Genomic DNA, 26,235 nt, shown 5'->3' with positions numbered 1-26,235 from the left:
ATGCATGGAGGCAGTGTTTGGGGATGGAAGCATGGAAGCAGTGCTTGGGGATGGAGGCAGAGCTCAGGGATGAAAGCATGGAAGCAGCACTTGGGGATGGAGGGATGGAGGCAGTGCCTGGGGATGGATATACGTGGAGCAGCTTTTAGGGATGGAAGCAGTGCTGGGGGCTGGATGCACCGAGGGAGCGCTTGGGGATGGAGGGATGGAGGAAGCAGCACTGGGGGCTGGATGCACACTGGATGCACGGAGGCAGTGCTCGGGGATGGAGGGATGGAGGGATGGATGCACGCTGGATGCACGGAGGCAGTGCTCAGGGATGGAGGAAGCAGCACGGGGGGCTGGATGCACACTGGATGCACGGATGCAGTCCTCGGGGATGGAGGGATGGAGGGATGGATGCATGGTGGATGCACGGAGGCAGCGCTAGGGGATAGAGGGATGGAGGGACGGATGCACGGAGGCAGTGCTCGGGGATGGAGGGATGGAGGCAGCTGCGCTGGGGGCTGGCTGCAGGCTGGATGCGCGGAGGCAGCGCTCGGGGATGGAGGGATGGAGGGATGGAGGGATGGAGGGATGGAGGGATGGGGGCTGGCTGCCGCCTGGCTGCGCGGAGGCAGCGCTCGGGGATGGAGGGATGGAGGGATGGGGGCTGGCTGCAGGCTGGCTGCGCGGAGGCAGCGCTCGGGGATGGAGGGATGGAAGGATGGAGGGATGGAGGGATGGGGGCTGGCTGCAGGCTGGCTGCGCGGAGGCAGCGCTCGGGGATGGAGGGATGGAGGGATGGGGGCTGGCTGCAGGCTGGCTGCGCGGAGGCAGCGCTCGGGGATGGAGGGATGGAGGGATGGGGGCTGGCTGCCGGCTGGCTGCGCGGAGGCAGCGCTCGTGCCCGCGGGGCCGGGCGGGAGGAGGGGCGGCGCTGCCCCAGCCATGCCGGGCCGCCCCCCCCCAGCCCGCGGCATGGCCGCCGCTCCCCGCCTCCGCCTCCTCCTCCTCCTCCTCCTCGGCGCCGCCGCCCCTCGCCGACACGAGGTAAGCGCCCGAGCCGCCCGCTCGCCTCCGCTCGAGCCCGGTCTTATTCTCCCTGTCCCCTCTCCTTCCTTTCCATCCCTCTCTATCCCTCTCTCTCCCTCCTTTCCATCTCTCTTCTCCCGGTCCCTCTCTCCCCGCCGTTCTCTCTCCCTTCCCTCCATTCCTCTCTCCCTGCCGTTCCCCCTCTCCCTCCACTCCATCCCTCCCATTCCCTCTATCCCTCCTCTCCATCCCTCTCTTCCTCCCGGGCACTCTCTTCGTCCCTCTTTCCTGTCCGTTCCCTCTCCCTACCCTCATCCCTCTCTCCCCTCCATCCCTCTGTCCCTCCCGGTCCCTACCTCCCCTCCATCCCCCTCTCCCATTCCATCTCTCCTTTCCATCCATCCCTCTCCTTGCTGTTCTCTCTCTCCCTTCCATTCCCTCTCTCCCCCTCCATCCTTCTCTCCCTCCCAGTCCCTCTCTTCCAGTCCCTCCCTCCATCCCTGTTTCCCATTCCTCTCTCCTGGTCCCTCGTCCCTCTCCCTGTCTCCTCCACCCTCTCTCCCGTACCCTGCATGGGTTGGGGCAGGAGCAGGTAGGGTGCCTCAGGGAGGCAGCCCCTCGCCCTTCCCCACGCATTCCTGGCTCCTGGGACTTGGGGGTCTGTGCTCCCTCGGCCTGGAGGTACTTGGGAAGGGGACCTTGGCATGGGTCCCTCACATTCACCCCCTATGTCTGCACCCCAGCTGCCTGGCATGGACAAAAGGCAGGCAGGGAGTGAGGGTGCCCCACGGTCCCAACATCACCAGGAGGACCATGCAGAGCAGGTCCCTTCCTTACTCCCAGCATCACCAAGAGGACCATGCAGAGCAGGTCCCTTCCTTACTCCCAGCATCACCAGGAGGACCATGCAGAGCAGGTCCCTTCCTTACTCCAAGCTTCACCAGGAGGACCATGCAGAGCAGGTTCCTTCCTTACTCCCAGCATCACCAGGAGGACCACGCAGCACCCGCTGTTCTAGGGTTGTCTTCATTTTAAAGTTCAAGTGTCTTATTATCTCTGTGTTTTTACCTTCATGTATGTCTGCTGCCTTTTTTGTTTACTCCTTAGCTGTAGGGATAACTCAGAGAAGTTTCAGGCAGGGCAAGCCAGGTCAAGCTAAACAGATGTGAAATCTTTCATTTGGAACTGACCTGGATGGACTCCTCCATCAACACGTGTACAGAAGCCTTGGTCGCTTGTGGTCCTCCCTGCCCCCAGCATCTGTGTTTGTACAGCAACATAAGCCGAGGGCATCCAGGGCTGGGAGGAGGGCTGCTCAGCCCTTCCTAGGACAAGCTCCAGGGCTGGGAGGAGGGCTGCTCAGCCCTTCCTAGGACAAGCTCCAGGGCTGGGAAAAGGGCTGCTCAGCCCTTCCTAGGACAAGCTCCAGGGCTGGGAGGAGGGCTGCTCAGCCCTTCCTAGGACAAGCTCCAGGGCTGGGAAGAGGGCTGCTCAGCCCTTCCTAGGACAAGCTCAGGGCTGGGAGGACGGCTGCTCAGCCCTTCCTAGGACAAGCTCATGCTGGCACTGTAGCCGGGTTGGCTCCAAGGACTCCTTTGCTCCAGGAGATCCCCACAGAGCACTCTGATCTAGGATTGCGTGGTGAGAGTTGGCCTGGCAGATGTGGTTGCCTGTGAACTTTCTGTCACAGCAGGATTACGAACAGCGCTTGATAGCTCTCTGGTTTCTGTTCACCAGCTTTCTAATTTGCTTTTCATCTGCACCTCGTTATGTATCCAGACTTCTGTTCCTTTGCTGCAGTATCACACCTTTAGCAAGCTTACTGTTTTCCCCCAGATTAGCGTTCTTCCTGATCCCATAAAAATTATTGCTCATTTTTACCTTAGGGTACCCTCCCCTCATCGGAAACCCCTTCTGAAATATCTCATTTCAGTTTATCTAAGGAAAATATGATTTTGTGTCTGGGTCCAACATTGAATCTCTGTTACAAACTCTAGTCTACATGAATAGGATGAAACAAAGGCGGGATGAGAAGTAACTTTACGCAAACACCAATTCTTTTGTAAAACATCAGGGTGCAATTGCAAATGCTATTGTTTAGTCAGGGTTGTGGTAGAGTCTGTCGCCACAGCTTTAGTCGGAACATGACATGGGAAACCCAGATCGGGGCACTGAGCGTGGTCATTCACTTCCAGATAATAATATGAGGTCTGTTCCAGGCACCAGGACATCTGAAGCTACTTAGTATTTCAGCAAGTAGTGTGATTTGTTGCGGAGAGAAGCCCTTAAGTAAAGGGCATATGGACATTTTTGGTAGAGGACATGCAGTTCATGGCCTCAGGAAAGGTCTGTGAGGAATTTATTTCATTTTCAGTTGCTGTTTCTGGTAGTCTTGCAAGCTCTGACGAGGTTGAGCAGAACGGCGTACTTGTGCCCTTCCGTGGTGGGCCTGTCCTTAAGGCATGCCGGACTGCCACGGAGAGCCTTCCCCCCTCAGCTCCTCTGTTAAGGGAACTAGACAGGAATGTTTGTGGTCTCTCTTCCCAGACAGCTTTTTTTTCCAGGACCCGGGCTCTAATGAATCTCAAGATTAGGCAGAACAATAAGCAACGCAGGCGGCTGGACCACCGACACGGTAATTGCAGTTATTCCCAGGTTTCTGGGATCAGCTCAGAGCTCATCCAGAGCATGACAGAGACTCGGCAGAGAATGTTATTTTATCCCTTGTAGCTCTTCAGAAAGACCGCCTGGAAATCCGATAGGATGTCAGTCCAGGCCCCCCTCCTCTGCGAGGTCGAAGCCTTCTGTTTGTGGCAGCCTTTGTTTGGCAGCAGCGAGAGGGGAAGCAGCTGCTGAGTCTTCTGCTAGACAGAAAAAGCTTTCAGTGGCGCTGGCTTAGAGACTGACTGATGTTTATGGCATTGATATTGGCCAACCTGGAGACAAATGCTTAATCCTGGAGAAGTCCCTTGCAGGTTGGGGTTCAAAGTTCAGGTCATCCCAGCCAGGGGACAGCAGGGCAGCCGTCGCGGGCTCAGCTGCACGGCCCCTGGCGAAGGTGCAGAGGCACAGAAATAACTTGGTTGGCTTCAGAGAGGAAGAAGTGCAGCTGTGTAATCGGCCGTGCCAAGCCACAAGCGCCTCAGGGGAAATTCTTGTGGAGAACACCTGGCTGAACTGGAACTCCGTCTGTCTTTTCTACGGATGTAAATTCTAGGCCTTATATTCCTCATCACCGGGGAGTCATACCTGACCCTCTTACCTCTTTTAGGCAGAGACGTCACCCGCGCTCGGGCAGAGCGAGCCTTGGAAAGACCTACGTGCATCTCCTGCTGCAGTGTTTCCAGCCTGCCCTGTTTCTGTGATGGGAAACGGTGCAAATTAGAGCAGCTACAGCATCTCCTATAATCAGGAGGGTGTAAAAGAGTTGTTGTAAAGCTCCTTTGATTTCCCCTGCAAGGAGGAAGTGGAGCGGGGGGGACATTCACTTGGCCAGAAGGGAACTCTTGGGATTTGCTGAGGGGCTTGGGAAAGTAAAGCTAGGAGCTAATCTAATCTGGAGTCTGTCCCACAGTCCTTAGTTTATTATCTGGAAAGTGCAAGGATCTCCAGTTAAAAACAAGAACCATTTGTGTGGCACGGTTAATGCAGGTTTATTTCTGACCATATAATAAATTTGGCACAAAATGGAAGCAGCTGCCCCAGCTTTCAGTACCTGAAGTTCCCTCTCCATGTCACCAGGCACAGGACTCGGATGCAGTCGTGCAGTAAGTCTCGCTGGCCAAGGGGACAGCTCAGCGTTGTCCTTGCTTACAAAAGGAAATAAGTGCTCCTAGGCAAGGACTGGCAAGGGAGCTTGGTCATGGAAATCCTGAGAGGCAAATCAATCTAATTAAAAAGTGATTGATGCCTCCAGTGCAGAGAGGAAGCAGGAACAAGGCTTATGGAAATAGGGGAACACATTTTATTGGAAAAAAAAAAAAAGTCTCTTTGACTAGCATCTTTCAATAAATCTTCATTTGGGCTCCTGTCATTCCTGAAAGTCATAATGCAGAGAGCTACGTGTCGTGTTCTAACTGGAAGAGGGAGACACAGAAAGGTAGAGGAAGGCTGATCTTCCCCAGGCCTCAGCTATGGCACTAACCACCACGTGCCAAGTCTCCTTGCATCCAGGCAAAACACCCAAAAGCACTAACCTAGAGAAGGAGTCTGCAGCTTTCCACCACTCCATATACGCAAAGTCTCCTTCCTATCCAAGGTTAGGTCAGTAAACAGGCTATTTCATTCCCTTTGCCTGCTTCCTTTCTGCCCCGTCTCACCAATTTGGATTGCAAAGTCTCTGGAGCAGAATCGCAGATTACAACCACACAAATTTTTATTGCCACCATGGGAAAAGCTATGTAAATATTTGCAGCTTTTGTTCCCCGTGCCTTCCCTCCGGGCAGTCCATGCACCTCACGTGACTGCTCAGTGAGGTGGTAGATCGGAAGCTTTCATCATTACCCCACTTATGGGAGCATCTGTATTGCACTGAGCTCTCTGTGCAGACACCAGGTAGAGCGTTGGCCTTCTTTGCGAGGGGACGTTCAGGTTGGACATCAGGAAAAATTTCTTCATTGAAAGGGTTATCAGCACTGGCAGAGGCTGCCCAGGGAAGTGGTGGAGTCCCCATCCCTGGAGGTGTTTAAAAGACAGGTAGATGAAGTGCGTAAGGATATGATTTAGTAGTGGACAGGTACGGTTGGGCTCAATGATCTCAAAGATCTTTCCAACCTAGTGATTCTATGATCCCAACAACAAGAATTGCAAAGAGCTCCTCCTCCACAAACTTTGAGATGCTTATCACAGAGAGGCATAGAAGGGGTCAGGGAAAGATTTTAGCTGAAAATACCTTTCAATAAGAGACCTTTGGTTTCTCCCCTTTGTAAATGTGGAAACTACATAGTCAGCATTTCTGTTTACAATCTGATAATATATAGCCAAACAAAAATTGCCATAGGAAATAGGTCGAGATGATCGTTTGGAAGAAGAGAAAAATTTATATTTAAAAACGCGTCTGTTTATTTTAAATTTCATTTTCTTCTTGAGCAACTCAGCTGCTGGCCACAGCCTTTGGTCCCTGCCAGGCAAGCCAGCTCTAGGCAGAATACCTAAGTACAGCAAAGAGTTTTGCTGTGTTGTTTTCTAAATCAACTATTATAATCCCTAGAGAGTAAGGCATCAGGTGATGTGGTGGTTTTTTTTGCAGCAGAGTAGTTTTCAACACGCTCTGGCTATCCCCAAGAAAAGACACTGTGAGCATTTCAACCACTCTAAGTTACAACTTAAAAACATTGTAAAAACATAAAGCCAGCTGCATCTCCTCTACCAGCGGACATTCTATTGGCAGACACTGCAGAAGTGACAAGTTCTCAGGCAAGAACACCACTTTGGCTTTATTACACCACGAAAGAGCCTAAAGCCTAGAGACAGTCAACCAAAACAGTGAACGGAAAACATCAAGTGATGAGCAAAGCCTGCTGAGTTTTCTTTCACATCCATCAGTTATACTTTGCAGACCAGTTCTTTGCAACAGGACCATCAGCCACCAACCAGCACGCTTTGTTTATAGTCACACTGAAACCACTTCCCCGAGCCCTTGCTTTAGCAGAGCAGACCCCTCTTGCGCACTAATTATTAATTTTCTTCTACTTCTGAAGCACTGTCAGCATTTTCAGCTGGGTAAATCCGTTCTAATCACCGTGCTGCGTTAAACTCATTGCTGCATTTAACAATGCTCACAGCTGTATTTCAGTAAACAGCAAATTAGTTCCTGCACAAGAAAATTTGCCAAAGTCCCTGGGAGCTTTTAGGCCATCAGACACTAAACAGGAAAATAATGTAAGGAAAAAAAACCCAGCTAAAATGTAGAATCCCTTACCTGCTGGAAACTGTGGAGGTACAGCCAACAGCAGCCTACTGCAATGACTACATTGGGACCAGGGAGCTCAGGTTTGCCAGATTTAAAGGCTCAGCCCCAGCAAGGTATGTTGGGAGAGGGAGCAATCCTCTCCTGAGCACAGTGGGGTGGATGGGAATTGGAGACAACAGTAATTGTTGGAGACTCTGGTTCTGGAGCACTCTTGAAAATGACTTTTGTGAGGGTTGGAGGGTGAAGAGCGTGGATCTGAGTTGAATTCTTTAAAAAAAAAAGAGAAGTTTTATTTGTTGAAATGCATCTCCAGCAACTGACAGATGCGTTACCCCCAGCTTCCCTGCAGGAAAGCCTCTGCGTGGCCTGAGTTTTGAGATGCGTGAGCCTAGTGTGGCCTCACGGGGCTCCCGGTGAGGAGCCAGGTTCTCCAGCAACCATCCTCTGTTTCTGTCAGGACAGTAGTGAGGCAGCAGATGGAGCTGGCCCCTGGGATGAAGAAGTCACCAAGTGGTGGGGAGAGTGGAGCTCCTGGTCCACCTGCTCCAGGTCCTGCGGGGGAGGCGTGACGTCCCGGGAGAGGCACTGCTTGCGACAGAGGTGAGTCGTGTCCCAGCCTGCGCTCTTGGCCAGGTCTCAAGCAGCAGAGGGGAAATGGGATGCCCCGACCTGCATTTTGGGGCCAAACCTCCTGGGTTTGCAACCCTCCTGGGTTGTCCCTTCTGTCTTCTGCAACCTCTGGGAAAGGAAGGCAGCTGTTGCCCATGGGGTAGGCGGTGGCGAAGAAGGCATACTGCATCCTAAGCATCGCATTTGCTCAGCCTGGCTCATCCCATGGGGAGCAAGGGGTTTGTCTCCTCTTGGGGTCTGTGGGAGACTTGAAGATGATGAGCTTGTGGGCTGGAGAAGACTAGCTCTGTTCCTCTTATCCTCTCTTTTGCAATCCGTAGCTTACTGTGGCTGCTCTGACCGACCTAACCCTGATTTGTAGCCAGTCCCTGTGCTGAGGATGTGGGTACATTTCCCAGACGTCTTATGGGGACTTGATTTACTCCTGGCAGCAGCCAGCTCAGCCACATCTCAGCAATTTCCCTTCTTTGTTCCCTGCAGAGCTTGCAAGTCTTTTCCCCTCTGTCATTTATCTGGCTGTCACCTGACAGTATCTCCATTTGTCCCCTACAGCCACATTTGTCCCCTACCTCTGCTACGGTCCTGGTATCACCTGGGCAGGGTTTGTGGGAGTGGGGAGAGCTTGGAAGCTTCAGTTGCCTCAACTCCCGCTGTCCCCTCTGGGTCACCTTGCCACCAAACTCTCCTCCTTCAGGGGCACCTCCCCAACCTGCTGCTCCATGCTCCAGAGATGTTAATGAGAGCCAGCATCCTGCAGCACAGCAAGCCCATAGGGGCTGCCCGCCCTGCGCTCCCTTCTGCGTCAATGCACTCTGGAGTGGAGGAGGCTCAGACTAAGGCCCTTCCTGCAGCCAAACCCAGATGATCTGCAGCACCTGGAGGTGGCTTCTCCACTAACGGGGCTTGCCAATGTCTCTGTACTGCTTCTCCTCCCCTGTGCACCATGAGCATGGGAGAGCAATGGGAAACAGGGCGTGAGGGAGCCTGGGGGTGTCGCAATCCCCCTGCAGCCAGAGCAGCCCTTCTGCCCTTTGCCTGCTGCCAGAAGAGAGATTTGGCATCTGCTCTGTCTGTGATTCCACAGCTTGGGTGGGGAGGGCTTTGCTGTGGCATTTTACTCCAGGGTTCAAGTCTGAATTAAAACAAAAAGCCCAACATAAGACCCAGCCAAAAGGTTTCTGTGGCTTTAAGGAGAACAGCTTAATTGCAAGCCAAGGATGCCCACAAACCAATTTCTGTTTGAGCCTGCAGGCAGGCTCTGCTTCGGCTGGAAGGGATGACAGTTTTCAAGCCCTGTGATGTGAATTTAGGCTTTGCTTTACATTGTGTAAAGCATTGCTCTGGAGGGATGGCTGCAGTACCTCTGGCCAGTCCATCCTGAATATGCCTACAGAATTCTTCATTGCGTAATGCACCCTAAGTTTCCAATACTATTAACACATTGTCTGGTGTTGACCTTTAAACATGCCACATTTTCCTAATCTGTGATCTCAACCATTGTCACTACATCTCCCCAGCTTTCAAGAATGTTTTCGCCTTTGCCTCAGCCAAGGACTCCAGCAGCCCCTGGATAACTCCTGCTGGTCAGAGCTAAAGCATCAAGTGCTGAGAAATTCCTGTGGCTTTGGTTCATTGTCTGTACCAAGCCTTTCCTGCTAATATTTTAAGGCAGCCAATCCCCATGGGAGGTGCAATCTCACTGCCTGCTGCTCAGCAAATCCTGAAATCCCCTGCTCACTTTAAATCATGCATGCTTCCATGAGAGTGATGGATCTTCAAGGTCTGTTGCCCTTCTGTCACATCAACTCTTTTGGAGCTGAGAGGTGAAGGGACACAGCAGTGGTGACACTGCAGCTGTTCCCTGTCTGCTCAACCTGCCTTAAAATGAGAGTAGATTAAAAGTCACAGTCCTCCTAAAAGCACTGAAGATGTGTTTCAGAAGAGATGTTGGCTAGTCTAGGTGCAGAAGGCTTTGCTGCAATAAAATGCCTGCTTTCCTTTTCCTCATGAAGTCAGACCTGGCTTCTCCATCGTGCTAAATACCGGAGTGCTTCACACACGTCCAGCTCATTTACTTTCTGCTTTGCAGGCTCCAGATGCCCCAGGGAGCAAACACCACCATGTGTGTTGGTCAAGCCAAACACTACCAACTGTGCCAACAGCAGGTGAGGACCACTTCCAGTACTGACTGGTCCTGGTAGAGGAGTCTGGGACTTAAGGAGTTACACTTAGATCTGCAAGAGCACCATTGCTCGGGGTGTGACTGGTCTGTCCAAGGAGTGCTGACAAGGGGCATGATCCACTCCCGGAGCGGTCGATGGCGCACCTTTGAAGGTGTTGGGAGATGGGCCCTGCTCTCTGAGACTGAGAGGTGGGGGGAAAAGGGTATGAAAACATATTTGATGTGGGGTGGGGGTAGGGATGAAGGTTTTCCAGTATGCTTTTCCCTTCCCTGGAAGTATTTTTTGCATGACTGTTAAATACAGCTGTCTGAGGGGACTTTGGCAATGGAGGCCTGGCCTTTCTGCCTGTGTTACAGCGCCTCAAAGTCCATCACACTGATTCCTTCCAGGGTGGACAGGGCATTTTCATCCTGCAAGGATGCAGCAGGTACAAGCAGCTGTCACAACCATGACTGTGCTGTAGAGAGCTTTTGATGACATTTATTCCCTCCGTAGCCCTGCCCAGCCAACACAGCAAGCTTCAAACAGCAGCAGTGCTCCAGTTTCAATGCCAAAGCCTTTGGGAAGCGCTACTACCACTGGATGCCTCTCTATCCAGGTGGGTATTCACAGCTTCACACAAAGGATCAGGGTGAGAAAACACCCACAGGATCTTCTCAGACATGGGAGAAGGGGAAAGTCCCAGGGAACACGGGATGGATGCTCCTGGCTGGTCTGGAAGTGCTTCCCTATGCTCTCTGCTTTGGAGAACCACTCCACCCAGCCAGGCCTCCTCTCTCACCACATTGCTCCTGTTTTGGATCCTACAGCAGCAAGCAGTGGTGGGCAGAGAGGACACAAGGCTTCTCTGAGTTGTCTTGGCTAACCAGCAGTCATCTTGGCAGAGTGGGTGTTCACACTCTTTGTGCCTTCTACCATTTTGGCTGCCTCCAGCACCCAGCATGCTTCCCACTGGGTTGGTGGTGGGTTGTTCTGAGCAGGATGCCCATCCGTTTCCTACACAGGCGAGACAAATGACTTCATGTGGGTTGCCCAATGGCCATTGAGGCCCAGATTGAGTTCACCTAAGATATGACCCTCTTTCCAGTAGCTGCCAAGGGGACACAGAGCACCTGCACCTCCAGCTTCAGTTGCTCAGCTAAGTGGGGCGTAGTTGGCCACAGCCCCACACAGTCAGTGCCCCTCTTACAGGTCTCGCTTGCCCTTCTGTGTGGCCTGGGGTGTGCTGATGTAGATTCCTGTGTCTGGCACAGGGGGTGGCGCTGCAAAGGGGAGAGAGTGTGGAAAAGAAGACGCTTTGGCAGCAAGAAGTATTCCTGCTAGGCATGGTCTCCAGCTGCAGCCTCATGCCATGACTGTTTATTTCTATAATACCTGTAGCATCAGGGTTTCATCTTGGGCACCAAGAATATCCAAGGTTATGTCAAACCATGAGTATGGATAGGAGAAAAGTCCCCTTCCTTGCTGTCCATCTCTGTGCAACTTGAGCCGCCTGGTGACTTTCTGCCTGTGTCTGTTCAGATGACTACACCAGTATCTCCAACAAGCCCTGTGACCTCCAATGCACCACCCGGAGTGGAGAGAGGCAGCTGATGGCCCGAGCTCAGGATGGTACCTCCTGCAAGGACAGAACCTATCAGGGGGTCTGCATCGATGGGAAGTGTGAGGTGAGGCTCTGGGAGGTAGTAGCACAGGAACTGGTAGGGCAAGTGCATGACTGGATCTCCTAGTCATCGCAAGGCCGGAGGTCCCAGCAGGGAATTGAAACTGAGGCCTGGTGTGGAGTAATTACATTCACTCTGGAATGCCTGTGGGCTACAGGAGAGCAGTGCTCAGAGTGAGCCTTGGAGACCTGTAATGGGACTTGGGAGAGGAGCAGGGATTAGAGCTCACAGACTGGCACAACGTGCATTTATGTCCATAGTGTCCTACCCCTGGATGGCAGCACTGCCCTCCTACGTACACACTTATCCCAGGAGCTGCTTTCCCTTCCTAGAGAGGTTCACGTAAAGGGAGTTATATATATCCACGTGTTCCTGCTGAGTGACAGCACTTTCCTTCCAGCACAGAGAAGAAGGAATTGCAGCTTTGTTTACACCATCATCCAGTTAAAAAAAATCCTAAAAATCTTCCATTTGATTTTTCATTTCATACGGCAAGGATGAAGGGAGGTTATGGCTGCTCCATCCCTGGAGGTGTTCAAGGCCATGTTGGATGGGGCCTTGGGCAGCCTGATTTAGTGGGATGTCCCTGCCCATGGCAGGGGGTTGGAACTAGATGATCTTTAAGATCCCTTCCAACTCTATACTATGATACTATGATAAGGGTGCTTGTATACACTATTAGAGGTGCCTTACAACCTCGGGAAGGGCTGCCTTTGATGCAGCATCTCCTGGAGGAGAGTTGAGTTGTGAGTTTTTCAGTGAGAAGGATTGGCCTAAACTCAGAGAGAGAAGGAACCAAAAGAACTCACTCGAGCCTCACTCCATTCACCTACACGCACAGGCCCCTGCCCCAGCTCCTGGGGCAACAGCGTGAGCGCTCACAAGTTACACAGGTGAATTTCTCCTGCTGTTGGATTCGTTACTCTCTTCTAAGTTAATCTAGGTCCTCCCCCAGAACCTCACCGAAAGAGCGTGGTAGCATTTCCTTGATAAGCTGCTCACCTGTGGAGATAACGCTGGCCCCAGGAAACCTTCTCTTGTTTTATTCTTTGCAGCCGATTGGGTGCGATGGGAGCCTGTACTCACCCCGGACGATGGACAGATGCAGGGTGTGTGGAGGGGACGGCAGCACTTGCCACCGTGTCTCGGGCAGCTTCCGAAAGGCAATCTCACAGATAGGTATTCCCTGCTACCACAGTCCGGAGACTTCACCTGCTCCTTCTTACCACCAGCTGGCGTGAAGGGTGACTGCCTTGAATGCGGGTAGGAGTTTCCCAGCTGCTTGGTGGAAAGAGCTGAAGACTGCCACCCCTGCTTAAATGCTTGTATTTTGTCCTTTTCACTTAATCATCAGAGGAGATTGGTTTGATGAGCTGTATATTATGCTGGTAAGGTTTCCCTTCACCTCTTTACAATAGGAAGCAGCTGGGGATCTATTTGTTCCTATTGATTTTGACATCTTGCCCACTTCAGATAATTTGAAGAAATCAATGAGTCTCCTTTTATTTGTGCTACGTGTTCATTTGAAACTGAAGCTCCTACGATGAGGGTCACAGCATTTGTTTCAGCCTGCGCTGAGTCTCCTGCTTTCCCCAGTCCTGTGGCGGGCACAGCCGAGGGACAGTCTCTCTGAAACTGGGCTGAAATTCATCCCTTGCAACCTTATGGCCCATTCCTCCACCCACAGAAGGAATAGATTGTGGTATGCTCATTAGTAATTAATTAACTGTGGTTTGAGGATGCTTTGGAACATCATTTCACATTGTTGTTCCACTGGTCTGCCTCGCTCTCTGCAGAACCCAGACTGGAGAAGCACCCGGGCTCTTTTCCAGAGCAGGGCAATGATGCTCACCCTCCTAGCAAAACAGATGCAGTTTTGGCCTCCCATTCCAGTCCTTATAAAATCTTGCAGAACGGATGAGACCTATATTTCTAGCACGAAAGACAATCCGCCAAACCATCTCTTTTAAGAGCTTTCTTATTTCCTCTGTCTTCAAAAGGTCAATTTTTATGCTACTCCTGAGACAAATTCTGTTGATTCAGGAGCTGGGGGGACCTATGTCTTTTCCATCCCCTGGTCAGCATCAGCCCTGATCACTAGTAAGCTTTTTTATTGCTTTTACCGGAAAGAGTGTGAGAGCACGTTCATTCGCACACCTGAAACCAAACTGTTGTGCAGTTCCTTCCTGACTCCAAACCCAGCAGTGCTCAGAGTGAGCCTTGGAGACCTGTAATGGGACTTGAGAGAGGAGCAGGGATTAGAGCTCACAGACTGGCACAACATGCATTTATGTCCGTAGTGTCCTACCCCTGGAGGGCAGCACTGCCCTCCTACGTACACACTTATCCCAGGAGCTGCTTTCCCTTCGTAGACCTTTTTATTCTGTTCGCAGGACAGAATAAAACAGAACTCTGTTCTGTTCCTCAGGTTACGTGTTCATCACCAACATCCCTGCTGGTGCCACAGACATCCTCATTATTGAGCGCAGGAAAACCGAAAACATCCTAGGTAAGCAGAGGGACCGGATGGATGGGAAATCTCAGTTCAGCTGCCTGGGAGGTGGGTGGAGGGCTCTGTTCGCTTCTGTCCAGGTGAACTTTTCCTCCAAGGCACTCCATCTCTCCATAAACCAAGGCTACCACACCTCTAGCAGTGAGGGGCAGGTGGCACGTTGGGAAACCACTATGGGAACTCGCTGTTGTGAAGACATTTGTGCTCTTGGAGAGGGAAATAAAAGCAGCAGGCATTGAACACTGCTGATCTGACCTGAGGTGGAAGATGAATGGTGGAGAGCTTGCGGTTCTTTGTCCTCTGTTGGGCTTTTCTCAGTCATGAGCTGTTTGCTCTCCTCAGTGTCAGCACAGCCCTGGTGCTCTGCATGGAGTATCATCACATTTGTCCCTTTTCTGTCTCTTTGAAGCACTTGCAGATGAATCTGGGCATTTCTTCTTCAACGGCAACTCCGCCATTGACAACCCCCAGAACTTCAGGGTAGCTGGCACGATCTTCAAGTACCGGCGGCCCTCGAGCCTGAACTCAGACGGGCTGGAGTATATCATAGCTCATGGGCCCACTAACCAGTCTCTGAACGCCATGGTATGTGAGGAGAGAGTTGTAGGTCTTCCTGTCTCACCTGACCCAAAATTGTGAGCCTCCCTCAGACAAAGGGAATATTAATCTGCTTCCCAAGCCAAACCTGAGTGCGCAGGTGGCTGAAGAAGCCAGATATTGCCTTGAGGGAGGAGTTCCTCAGGGGTGTATGAGGATACTACTTCCTCTTAACATCCATCACAAAATGGATGTGGCTAGAAGAGGTCTTTGGGAAATACATGGCCTTAAAATAAAAATGGTTTTGTTTTCTTTCTCCGTTTCCTCCAGTACTATAACTTTAATGGGAAAATGCCACACATAACTTACGACTACACTGTACCACGGACACCGCTTCTCCGAACTGCAGCCCCTGCTGTAGACAGACCTCTCTATCATCACCTACCAGAGACCAGCCAGAACCATCCCATCCCAGCCAACTCCAGAGCTGCTCAGGACTTCAATGCCACATGGCTCTCCCTGTCACCAGATGATACCAATGAACAGCTTCCTTTAAGAGAAGGGCATGAGGATCTAAGCTTCAGCCATTTGCCCTTCTTCCAAACCAACTCCACCAGTCGTATACAGGACTGGGGCTGGGAACAAGGTGAAGAGAAGTATGACTTCCAGATGAGACAGGTCTACCATGCAAACACAGGAGAGGAGGATGAAGCAGCAGCAACTGGTGGAGAAGCAGAGTTGGGTTGGTTGCTTTGTTTTTCCCTCTTTCCCATGTTGTTCATTGAAAGCAGTCATCTCACGTTGGTCTTGAAATTTAAAGTGGCTTTACCATCAGAGCAGATGAGGGAAAGATGATTACTAACATGGTGGAGACTGTCAGGGAGCAACAGGGGCCAGTATCTCCCTACGGGAAAGGGAGCTGGGAGAGGGTGGCCGGGATACAGATCAGGCAGTGCCCTCTCAGGGCAGTCCCATGGCATCTGAGCTTGGTAGACACGGCAGTGACAGCAACAGGTCTCAGCAAGAGTCCAGTGATCATCAGGTGAAAGCAAGGTGATGAGTCAGATCTGCTGTCAGTCTGGGAAAGCCAGACAATTCAGGAACAAAGTCCACCTGCAGCATTGCTCAAACCAAGCCCTGACCTGAGCTAAAATGGAGCTCCCGAGCAATGAGCAGAGAGCATCTGTGAAGTTGGTCAGGGCAATTAAAGCCTGTTGGTGCAGCCTGCTGGCATGATTTTGAGGCTGAATACTCAGTTGGTTGTGCCTTGTTAGGTATCACATGCTGAAGTATAAGCCACCCAAGATGATTAAAGCATCCTTGTTTTTCTCCCCCCCTGCAGCTCTCAGGTTCAATCAGATTTCCATCAGCACAGCTGTACCCTACAGCATGAGGAGGTCCGAGGTCTCGGAGAGCAGCCGCATAGCATCCTCCAGGCTTCGTCTCTTCAGGCGACTGTGTCACCGAGACCCACATAACACTGCCTTCTGTAGGGAGCTGCAGCACCTGGCAGCCAGGCTGTTCCCAAGGAACTCCACAGCAGGACTATGGACCGAAATGGCTGCTCCGTGGCCGCAAAGCGCCACCCGTAAGAACTCACTGGAGGACTTGAAGGTGGAGGCATTTCCTGGGAGTCAGAGGGAAGCAGCCAACTACAGCACGATGGCGTCTGCGGAGAGCCCTCAGCTAGGTGCCAGCCCCACCGCAGACATCAGCCAGGCAGAGCCTCTGCAAGCCCCTGGCACTGAAAGGTGGCACTTGATTTTTTGGGCAAAACAGGATCATGGTTAACTTGGGAGGGTGGGCCAAGACAATCCTCTGGTAGTCTCACTGCTGTCTTTGGTGTGCTCATTCTCCAATGTCTATCCATGCAGCTGCTGTAGATGCTTGGCCAGTGGTGTGTCCTCCAAAGACCGATTAGCACAACTGGCCCAATGCAGAGCTCCCAGGATGTATTTCACCCCTGCCTCTAAGGGATCCAGTAAAATGGGTTCTGAAGAACCCGGGGGTCAACATTTATGGAATCATTAAGAGGGCCAGGAGTCTGTAGCTCATCACATGCAAGTGTTTACTAGCACATCATGCCCTTTCTGTTCCATTCTTCTGGCCACACACGCCTCTGCAACTTCAACATTTGGCAGGAAAACAAGGGCCAACTCGTACCCATTTCTGGCAAGCCACATGTGAACTCTCCCACCACTTTACATGATAAGAGGGACCTTGCTTGAGCTCCTCTTTCCAACCTCACATCATACCTCTTGAGGTGTTAGCGTGAACTGAGGCTGAAGGCACCTGCGCCTTCAAAAGACCATAGATAAGTGTCACTGTGAATGATGCCTCCTGGTGTTGACCCATGGCTTTTTATAGCCTTGTTAATTAAATTTAGGGGGTGGATTAAGGCTTTATACTCCCTGCTTATCAGTGGTCCATTTTGCCCGAGGTGGGGGAGATGGACAGCAGAAACACTGGGTTTCTTCCCATCTTCAAAGACAATGAGGAGGAACTATATAATATAGATTCACTATATTATGTTTACATCAATTTTTCATTTTTAGCTCATGCCACCTCCTTTTTCTGCAGCAATGAGTTTGATGTGAACCCCGTGGGCCATGATGACATCAGCTTGGCTGACATGTATCGGTGGAAAGTCTCGGCTTATGCCCCTTGCAGTTCCACGTGCACTTCAGGTAGGTCTGTCTTCAGGTGATTTGTCACGTGAGGTTCTTTGTGGCCGTTGGTGGAGGGAATACTGGCATTTGTTAAAATGTCAGGTAGAGTGTCAGATGCAGTGAGCGCTCCAGGAGTTTAGTTGTGGTGGGAGGAGGCTTTCGGATCCGAGGGAGCCTGACCAAGAGAGGATCTTGATTGCCCAGCAGGTATCAGCACTTCCTATGCAATGTGTGTCCGATATGATGGAGTGGAAGTGGACGAAACGTACTGTGATGCCCTAACCCGACCAGAACCTACTCATGAATTTTGCACAGGGAGAGACTGCCAGCCTCGGTGAGTGGAAATGACATCAGTTGTCCATGGGGACAACATGTCTTTGTAAGGACCATTTTCTGCTCAAAGTATACAACCATTTCTGGACTGGAAGATATGCTTCCATAGCTAAGCCCTGATATCCCATTCTAAGCAAAAAGAGAGAATGAATTCGCTGCCTAAATTGCCTGCTAAGGGCAAAGTTGGCTTTCAAGACCATCATTGCTTTAACAGATGTGATGAGCAGATTCATAGCAACAGCTACTGGGTCAGGGAGTCCTGGGTGTGCAGACACTCCCCAGCTATCCCATGTCCCTTGTCCTCCTTACCTGGGTTTTCCTTTGTGCTTTCTCTCCTGGGGACTTGCTCGTGCAGGTGGGAGACGAGCCGGTGGAGTGAATGCTCCAGGACCTGTGGTGAGGGTTATCAGTACCGCAGTGTGCGTTGCTGGAAGATGCTGGCTCCAGGCTTTGACAGCTCCGCCTATGATGACCTCTGCGAGTCAGCTGGATTGGCCAGGCCCATGGAGAGGAAAGTCTGCAAGAACAAGGCGTGTGGGCCCCAGTGGGAGCTCTCTGAGTGGTCCGAGGTAGGCAGCAGGGGAGCTTTGCTCCTAGGTGGCTGGCAGATGTTGGGTGTTGAGGAAGCCCCTAGCCAAAGGCATCGTGGGGAAACCAGGACTGCCTTTACCCACTGCTCCCCAGTTCTGGCACTGCCCAGTGAACAAAGGTCATTGCAAAACATTTTTTCTAAGGTCTCTTCTCAAGCAGGACATTGACCAAACAAAAGCCCTATCAGCAAGAGGCTTTACCTTCCTCTTCCCAAGGGTTTAACTAAGGGCGGGTAGGGAAACAGCATGGGGACGCAGAGGAGCTAAATCCCAGTCAAAATCCCTTTGATTGGTTTCCCACAGCCTACTTGGGACTGGGACAGCAAGGCTGAGCAGTGGCTTTGAATAGCAGTCCAGTCCTCAGCATCTTGGAGCGCTGGAGCTCTAAGACCCAAAGTAATTAAGCAGCAGAGACAGAGGTGGACTCACCTTTTTTCTGTCTCTGCTGGGGCCCTTCCCTCTTCCCTAGTGCAACAGGAAGAAAATGGGAGGAGGCGTAGCTGCCCCCCTTGCCTTTGCTCATCCCCCTTGGTCTCTGTTTCCGGACTGACTGTGCGGCTGTTGCAGTGTTCAGCCCGGTGTGGCACGCAGGGGACGATGAAGCGGGAGGTGCGCTGCTCGGTGGAAGCACCCCTGTGTGATGAGTCCCGCAAGCCCAGCAGCGAGAAGGCATGCACAGGCCCACCCTGCGACCGCCGCTGGACCGCTTCAGATTGGGGCCCGGTGAGTCCGGAGGGTCTGCTTCTCCTCGTACCTGGTGCCGGAGCTGCAGGGCTGGTGGGAGGGAGCAGGTGGGCGGTTGTGCCTCTGCTTTCTTTTGGCTTTCTTCTGGCAGAGGCTAAACTAAAAACGCTAGAATAACCTGGGGTTTTGCCTCACCGTGCTGTAAGTTTGATTAGCTGTGAGGTGAGCTCCCTTCGGTAACCTGGGAGGCTCACAACACCGGGAGAACAGAAGCCCCTGGCCAAATATACCGCTAAAGACACGTAGGATCCAGTGCTGCACCCCCAGTGTCTTCTGGCACAACCAACCCTTACCCCTCCCATCTTCCTGCTTTCTGATGTGTCTAAATGCCTTTTATTCCTCCAAGTGCTCAGGTTCGTGTGGTGAGGGACGCATGAGCCGCTTCATCGCGTGCCGCAATCTGGAGGGTAAAGTCATCTCCGACTCACAGTGTGACCCAGCTACCAAGCCCCTGGCTGTCCATCCGTGTGGAGACAAGAACTGCCCCGCACACTGGGTGGAACAGGAGTGGGACCAGGTAAAGAAAGCTAAGACCAGCCCTGCGTCCTCAGCCCTCCTTCCCACCCACGTCCCACAGGAGGTGGTGGGAGCCTGGCTCCCTTGGCAGAGCAAGATTGTGTGATGTGACTTCCAACCATAGAGTTATATCCTCATCCTAGCTTCTTCCAGAGGGAGGGAAGGAGCAATAAATACTCCAGCTTGTCTTCTGCTGTACCGGAAAGGCCACCCCAAAGTTTGTATAACTTGCTGCCTTCCCAAGGACATCCATCGGAGGGCAGCAATATCCTAAGGAAACCACACTCTCCCACCTCTGGCTTCTAGCTGGATGTTGCAAACACCCCAGCAGAGTTTTTTGTACAGAACATACGCTCATTCCCTCAAGATTTTGGTCCCACTACTAAAGAGAAAGCTGCGATAAAACTAGCTTCATCTCTGATAAATAATAGCCAGAGGTAACCCTGAACCACAGCCCAGTTCCCTGCCCTGGAAGTCACTTCCAGGCTGTGACTGTGGATTTGCCTTGAGACTTTTTTTCTGGTCCAGGTGTGCCGTTCTACCAAACACTCGGTCTCTGCCAGTCTACTTGCTGCCCTTCTATTGGTGAAAGCCTAGAGGCTTTAGGGTTCCTGATACACGCTGGCCCAAACCCCAAAGCACTCAGAAAGAGCACATCGAGTCATCTGTGGGCTTTGAGCTTTGTCTGTAGAGCCTTGAGCAAAACAAAGATTCAGAAAGCATGGAGGAAGAAGGTTTCTAGGGAACCAGAGAAACAACCATGCCTTCCTCTCCTCAGCCGCAGCTAAACCTCTGTTTTTCTTTTGCTACCCTTTATGGTTGTGGACTGCATTCAGCTGAGTCTCACTGCAGCACTGGTAATGAGCACAAACTGGTTAAACCTGGGGACCCATGGCAGTTCCATAACCCTCCTGCTCTGGCCTGCAGTGTGGATCACACACCGTGCTGCAATGCAGCTGAAAACTCACTTGAACTCTGAAAGACCAGCTGAGCTCCCCACCTTTGCGTGTGCCAGCTTCTTTGCCTTTGCTGTGGTCTCTGCCGCTCGGCTCGAGTTCACAGGATGGCTGAGGGTGGGTGAAAAGCCAGCTGTGCTGGCCCTGCCCTGCTGAGGAAGCGCTCAAAGCAGTGAAATCTCAAATTGGCAGCTGCCTCCGTGGGCATTAGGAGCTGAGCTGGAATCAGATCCTGCTGCATCTCTAGGTGGTGTCCAGAGACAGTGAGTCCTCCTAGCTGGGCTGCGTAGCTTTGGGCTCAGCAGTGCTTGTCCATCCAAACTATCTGCAGTGCACCACCTTGGTCCCCTCTGGCCCATGCAAAGCTTGTCCGTACTCCAAGATGTAGGTTGCTACACAAATATGCCACATGGCATTTGAGAACACAGATATGCATAAAATAAGACAGAAACAGCCTCTTGTGGTCTTACCTTGGCTGCTCCAGGTCCCTTGTGGTAGCTGCTCTTGAGGCCAGCCAAGATGAGTTCGGTATTCCCAGTGCTGGCCAAACACTAATTACTAGCTCCTGTCCTTGCTTCCTAAGAAATTTGGCTCCTTTGCAGACACCCAGTGGTCCTGTGAAGTGGGAAGCAGTACTGGTGGTGGCTCATGCACTAAACACCTTACTTCTGAGCAGGATGCCATCTTACCTGAAGCTCTACAGGTGAGGAGCATCATTTGTTACTTGCCTATTACCTTGTTTTTCCCAGTGCAACGCCAGCTGTGGGCGAGGGATGAAGACCCGGGTGGTCTTGTGCGCAGGCCTGGAGAACGGTGTTTACAGGGAGTACCCGGAGAAGCACTGTGAAGCCTCTCAGAAACCTGAGGAACAAGCTGCCTGTTTCAGAAGGCCGTGTTCAACGTGGTTCACTACCTCCTGGTCCCAGGTAGGGCTCAGGGCAGTGGGGAAGGGGGAGAGGAGGCCTCATAACCCTGGTTGGTGGAGCATGTCCTGCACTGAGGGTTTCTGGTGGCCTCTTCTGCTGAGGGCTTTGTTAGGTCTGGAAGGACCCATGAGCTCTGCTCATCTGCAGCAGGTGGAGGGACTGGTACACACAAGTTGGAGAAGACCTTAGAGCAGGTGGATTATTGCCTCCAGCAAGAGCAGGCTGCAGGCATACAGGGTACAGCCATGCCTCCTCCTCTGCCAGGAGTCAATGGTCTGTCCATTCCTTGATTTTAACTGGGAAGCATTTAGGGAATGGAAGCACAAGGGAAGCTGGGCGTGGGTTGCAGCAGCCGTTTTCTCCATCTTCTATCACAGCATCGACACTCAAAGCAAAACCAGTTCCAAGTTGCACTAAAGAGATGAAAGTGAACTCCTCCATGGGTTTGTCTGGAGCTCAGGGAGGTTCTCCTCCAGCAAAAAGCGGGAGCATAAGTTTGAGATCAGTGTGGGATTTGACCCAAACCTCAGGAACAGTCTCCAGAGTAGGGACTGGGAGGCCTCACTGGAAGAAAGAACTTGGGAACTATAGAGAAATTAAAAACTGCCTCTCACAGTTCCTTTCCTCTCTCCGGGTCCCAACAGTGCAGCAAGACCTGCGGTGCTGGTGTGCGACTGCGTGAGGTGAAGTGTTACCAAGGGGAGGCACTGGCTCAGGGCTGCGACTCCACTTCCAAACCAGAAGCCAGGCAGATGTGCCAACTCCAGCCGTGCCCCACAGAGGCTCCAGGTAAGGCCGGAGGGCAGGGAGGGAGAGGAGCCCTTGGGAGCCCTTTGCTCTGCCCAGCTCTCCGATTGGGAAGCACATCTCCTTTTTAACCCCCTCTGTGGATGCTTCTGCTCCCCAGAAGAAGACTGTGAAGACAAAGCGACGGCCAACTGCGTGCTGGTGCTGAAGGTGAAGCTGTGCTCTCACTGGTACTACAGGAAGGCTTGCTGCCGGTCGTGTCGGCTCAAATCACCCTGACTGCTGCCAGGCTGGTCTTCCCTTCCACGTTCAGGGGCAGGAGTCCCCTCAAGCTAGACTTTACCACTTGAAGCCATCCCACTCGGCTTGGCCTTGGACCCAGTCCCTGTAGACCAGTCTGCTCAGCGAGGAGGGATTCCTAGGACTTAGTAAACACTGTTCCCTCTCCACCAAGAGGATTTTACACAAGACACGCCATCAGTTCCTAGAAAGCTACTGAGAAGTGAGTTGGGAAAGCCTGTCTCTGCTGTAGTGATCCCTGCAGAGCTCTAGTTGGAGGCGGTGGGGCGCAGAGGCCGGCCCGCAGCCGGGCACAGACGCCAGCAGCTGTCTCTCTGGTCTGCCCTGCGGGTTTTTCTACTACAGGGGCAATTTCCAAAGCACACCAAAAAAATTCTGTGACACAATAAAGAGATACACTTTACAACTACGGGTTTGAGAAGTGTGTACCTAGGCCAGGGGCAAGGGAGGACGAGGGACACAAGAGGAAGGAGAGCAGGGAGAATCCTTGCACCAATATAGCTTCCAGGCAGCGCCAGATAAACCCCATTTTGTGTTGCCTGCCGAAGAACAGCAGCCACTCCTGTTTTGTATTTCAAAGTCCTCGTTTATTTCTGACATTGAATTTGGACCCATAGCTGAGCAACAAAGATAGAGAATAACAACAGGAGGAATCTGAAGTGAAAAAAATCTGGGATCCCTGCCCCTACCCCATCCTGTTCCTCCATACCCCAAACTTTAAAACTCACAGTCGCATCTCCCATGTTTCCAGCCCTTTCCAACTCGCCCGTTTCTCTGCAGCCGTGCCAGGCCTGGGGTGTGGGGTTGGCCGTAAGGCTAACCCTCCTCTTGGCCAGCCAGCTACTCTGGAGCTACCTCACCATCCTTGGCACCTCGTTAGCAAGCAACAGGTCACACTTAATTTGCATGTGATGAAGATGACGATGTGGTTGCCTTCCTTTGACCAGAAGGGTGACCCACAAAAGCAAAAGCCCCGTGGGTTGTTCCCATCCTCCAGCGGTCATGGTCTGGCACGTGCTGCTCTTGCGGTGGGAAGCCTCGCTGTGCGCCAAGAGGTAGAGTTGGATGCCAGGGGCTGGCTCTGCGCCCTCCAAAGGCATTTGCCTCACAGGGCCATCCGGCAGAGCGGTGCAGGAAGCAGCCTGCAGGTCACCACAGACCGTAGTAACTTCTCGTGGCTCCCAGCAGAATGGAGACCTAGCTGAGCAGATGCTTTGGTGAGAAAAGACGGGGTTTACTGAGTTAGCCAAGAAAAGGAGTCACAGACTGTATCTTCACGGAGGAGTACTGTCTGGATGGGAAGCAGTAGGAGCTACAGTCTTTCAGCCAGTGGGATCCAGAGTGCTTGGCTGCTGCTTTCATCTTCCCTCCTGCCTGCCCTTAAAGTGAGAGGACATTTAAAGACCTGCTATCGCTATTTGGAGAATGGAAGGAGGCTCTCTAAAAGAGATGCAGTGACACTCAGTCTCGGGATAATGGAACTACAACAACATTCTGGGCCGAAGGTGTGGGAGATGGTGCATGAGGTTTGCTCCAGAGGCTGTGTAAAATGCAGCTGGGACAAAGTGGTTGGTTACAAAGACCATCGTCACATTTAGCACTCATCTGGCTCCTTTTCTTCAGGTAGTTTGAGCAGAGGTGCCAAGGCATGAGTGGGTCCAAACTCTAAATTAGTCTTTTGTCTGATATCGTAGACATTTGAGGCTTATGTAGCATGTGCCTCTAAGCTGAGACCTACTTTTTCTTTGTGTGAACGGGGAAGTTTAGTCCAAATCCTTCTGTGAGCAGCAGAATGATTTCCAAATTGGAAGTGGTGAAAAAAAAAAACCCCAGCACGCACATTTCTGAGCAGTCCTACCCCATATTGAATGGCACAGCAAACATCTCCTGCCATTGCCTCCAACAGCATCCACATGGCTGCAGGGATCGTTGCCATCTGGGTCCCTCCTCCCTGCCATGAATGGGAAGCGTTCAGCTGAGCGCTCCTGCACCGGTTGCTACGCAAGAGCTTGTGAATGATGGAGATGTCCTTTTGGTAATTTTTCACCTAATTTGATTTATGGAGGAAGAAGGAACTTTCCCACATTCATTTCTGCAGAAAGGCAGAGTCACTGGCTGTCTTTACCAGCCGCAGAGCCGGTCAACACAGATTCAGATCTTGCACCCTCTTATTCCAAAAGCAAAAGAGCAGAAACCCCAACCACCTGAATATCACTTCCCCATGGGAGGTCCTGGGCCCTGCAATGAAGACTTCACCCAGTGGTCTTGGCCGGGTGTTGCTGTTAAAAGCAAAAGCCACTCTAAAGCCAACCTTCCTCTGGATGTCTGGAGCTGTCAGGGTGGCTGAATAGAGCTTCAGAGGCTGAAGGTGACCAAAACTGTAGTCATTTGGGGATATAATTCTTCCCACAGGTAAAATTTTGCCATTTTTATGGGTCCAAGTTAAAAACGCTCCTAAGAAAGCCGGTGAAGATTAGAAGAGGTGGGGGCTTTGGCCGCAGAAGGATCAGCCTGTGCCCATTTGCATGAGTGAGTGGTTTTGTGAGCAACTTTGCCTCCTCCAGCAGTGATCTAAACTCATGTCCTGAACTTCTTCAGCACGTGCGAAGGCCGAAGCGGGTGGGAGATGGTGTCCTATTTTACACTCAAACATAAAACTAACTGCTAGCAGCAACCAACGCAGTAGGAGGGGAGCACAATGATCTGGATCTTCCCTTCTTTGCTTTCCCATCGCTGAGGAGTGCTGCCATTCCCAGCTCAGCAGCGGGATTTGCCAGAAGTGACAGGTTGCGGGTGGTCAAGCATCGCTCTGTGTGCCGGCGGTGGCAGGCATCGACTTGGGTGGCTGTGTGGGAACACCGGAGACCTCGCTCTGGGCTCAGGGAGTTGGGGGAGCCTGGGGTAATTAAGTTAGGTTGTACTGTACATAGCCCTCGTTAGACAAGTCCCTTAGGAGACAAAGTAGAATAATAATGACACTTACGATGGGTTCGGAGGTGGACGGTGTAACGTCGCCCTTCGAGGTGTCTCCCATCGTCTCGCCCGTCAAGCTCAGCCGTGCCGGGCGGTTCCGCAGGAGGACTGTGCTGGTCTTGAACGGGGCTTATGGGGTCCTCTCTGCGTGAACCCCCCCCAAAAGACAAGTGAAAAGGCCCTTCCCTCGAGCGGGCGCCGGCTGGGGACACCGTGTGCTAGTGGCAATGGTGACTACACCTCTGTGCTGATCGCCCGTGGGTTCGGGAAGCTCTCGCGGAGGAGGCTGTGGCGGCTCACCGGGTAGCTTTGCAGGGTGGTCATGTTGATGGGCGGCCCCATCTCCTTGTAGCACGCGGGGGTGTAGGTGACCCTCTCGCCCCCGTTGCGCACCATGTCGGCAGTCCGGATATAAAAGGGGGAGCCGTAGGGAGAGCAGGTCGGGCAGTAGTTGTGAGCCCCGTGCTGGTTGAGTTTGCTGGGCAGGGGCGCGGGGCTGCCCTGGCCGTCCACCATGCGGGAGTTGCAGGCGTTACATGTGCCGAGGTGTGAGTGCATGGGAAGGTCAGGCTCTTCCTCCTCCTCCTCCTCCTCCTCTTCCTCATCAGAGCCATCTTTCTTGCAGCAGTAGTACTGTGCAAAAGGGAAGGGGTTGTATTAGGGGAAGCGGAGCAGCTGGTGGGCAGATTCGGCTTCACACTCAGCCTTGCCACGTCCCTGCTCCCCTCATCCCTCTGCCAAAGGAAAGCTCCCCGCTGGCCTCCTGCTGCTCTACTCCATCAGTACCTGCAGCAGAAACCAGACAAAGTCTGGCTAGAACCTGAGCGTGCTGCAGCTGCTGAGGAACTCATCGTCCCTCCAGCGAGGTTTGCAAGGGGAAGATGTTACCATGCCAGTTGGAAGCTTCTCCAAGTAACCGCTGTGCTTTTCATCACATGGGCACTGCTGCATGGCACAGACTTCACATTAACTTTTAAAGAGCAGGAGGTTGTAGCTAGCTCTTGTTGAAAGCCTCCTCGTTTAATTTACA

At 52.3% G+C, this 26,235-nt stretch overlaps 2 protein-coding genes across 9 annotated transcripts in view; one reads left to right on the top strand and one right to left on the bottom strand.

The window, feature by feature from the left end:
* The first annotated feature begins 935 nt into the window (after window positions 1-935).
* LOC104058164 (ADAMTS-like protein 2) lies at window positions 936-22,617 on the top strand. 3 transcript variants are annotated; one of them, XM_054073074.1, is made up of 18 exons: window positions 936-1,032; window positions 7,383-7,525; window positions 9,645-9,720; window positions 10,234-10,336; window positions 11,260-11,405; window positions 12,458-12,581; window positions 13,831-13,911; window positions 14,324-14,499; window positions 14,782-15,193; window positions 15,794-16,202; window positions 17,032-17,138; window positions 17,328-17,454; window positions 17,809-18,022; window positions 18,611-18,766; window positions 19,134-19,304; window positions 21,009-21,185; window positions 21,830-21,974; window positions 22,093-22,617. In XM_054073074.1, exons 1-18 carry the CDS (start codon window positions 961-963, stop codon window positions 22,209-22,211), a joined length of 2,958 nt encoding a protein of 985 aa, XP_053929049.1. In that variant the 5' UTR covers window positions 936-960; the 3' UTR covers window positions 22,212-22,617. The 3 variants fall into 3 exon arrangements, with proteins under 3 accessions (XP_053929049.1, XP_053929048.1, XP_053929050.1); XM_054073073.1 differs by having other exon boundaries at window positions 17,325-17,454; XM_054073075.1 differs by lacking the exons at window positions 21,009-21,185; window positions 21,830-21,974; window positions 22,093-22,617 and having other exon boundaries at window positions 17,325-17,454; window positions 19,141-19,298.
* Window positions 22,618-22,831: 214 nt separating this feature from the next.
* LOC104058165 (protein FAM163A) overlaps window positions 22,832-26,235 on the bottom strand; it is a 44,715-nt gene continuing 41,311 nt past the window's right edge. For all 6 annotated transcript variants that reach the window (XM_054073695.1, XM_054073692.1, XM_054073693.1 and 3 more), the window contains one exon: window positions 22,832-25,838. In XM_054073695.1, coding sequence (XP_053929670.1) covers window positions 25,440-25,838 — 399 coding nt within the window. In that variant the 3' untranslated portion in view covers window positions 22,832-25,439. The remainder of the gene's footprint in view (window positions 25,839-26,235) is intronic.

This window comes from Cuculus canorus, chromosome 8 (assembly GCF_017976375.1).
Source record: "Cuculus canorus isolate bCucCan1 chromosome 8, bCucCan1.pri, whole genome shotgun sequence".
Classification (NCBI taxonomy): Eukaryota; Metazoa; Chordata; class Aves; order Cuculiformes; family Cuculidae; genus Cuculus; species Cuculus canorus.
The sequence above is the reverse complement of the archived record's forward strand: the minus strand, read 5'-3'. Positions and strand labels throughout refer to the sequence as shown.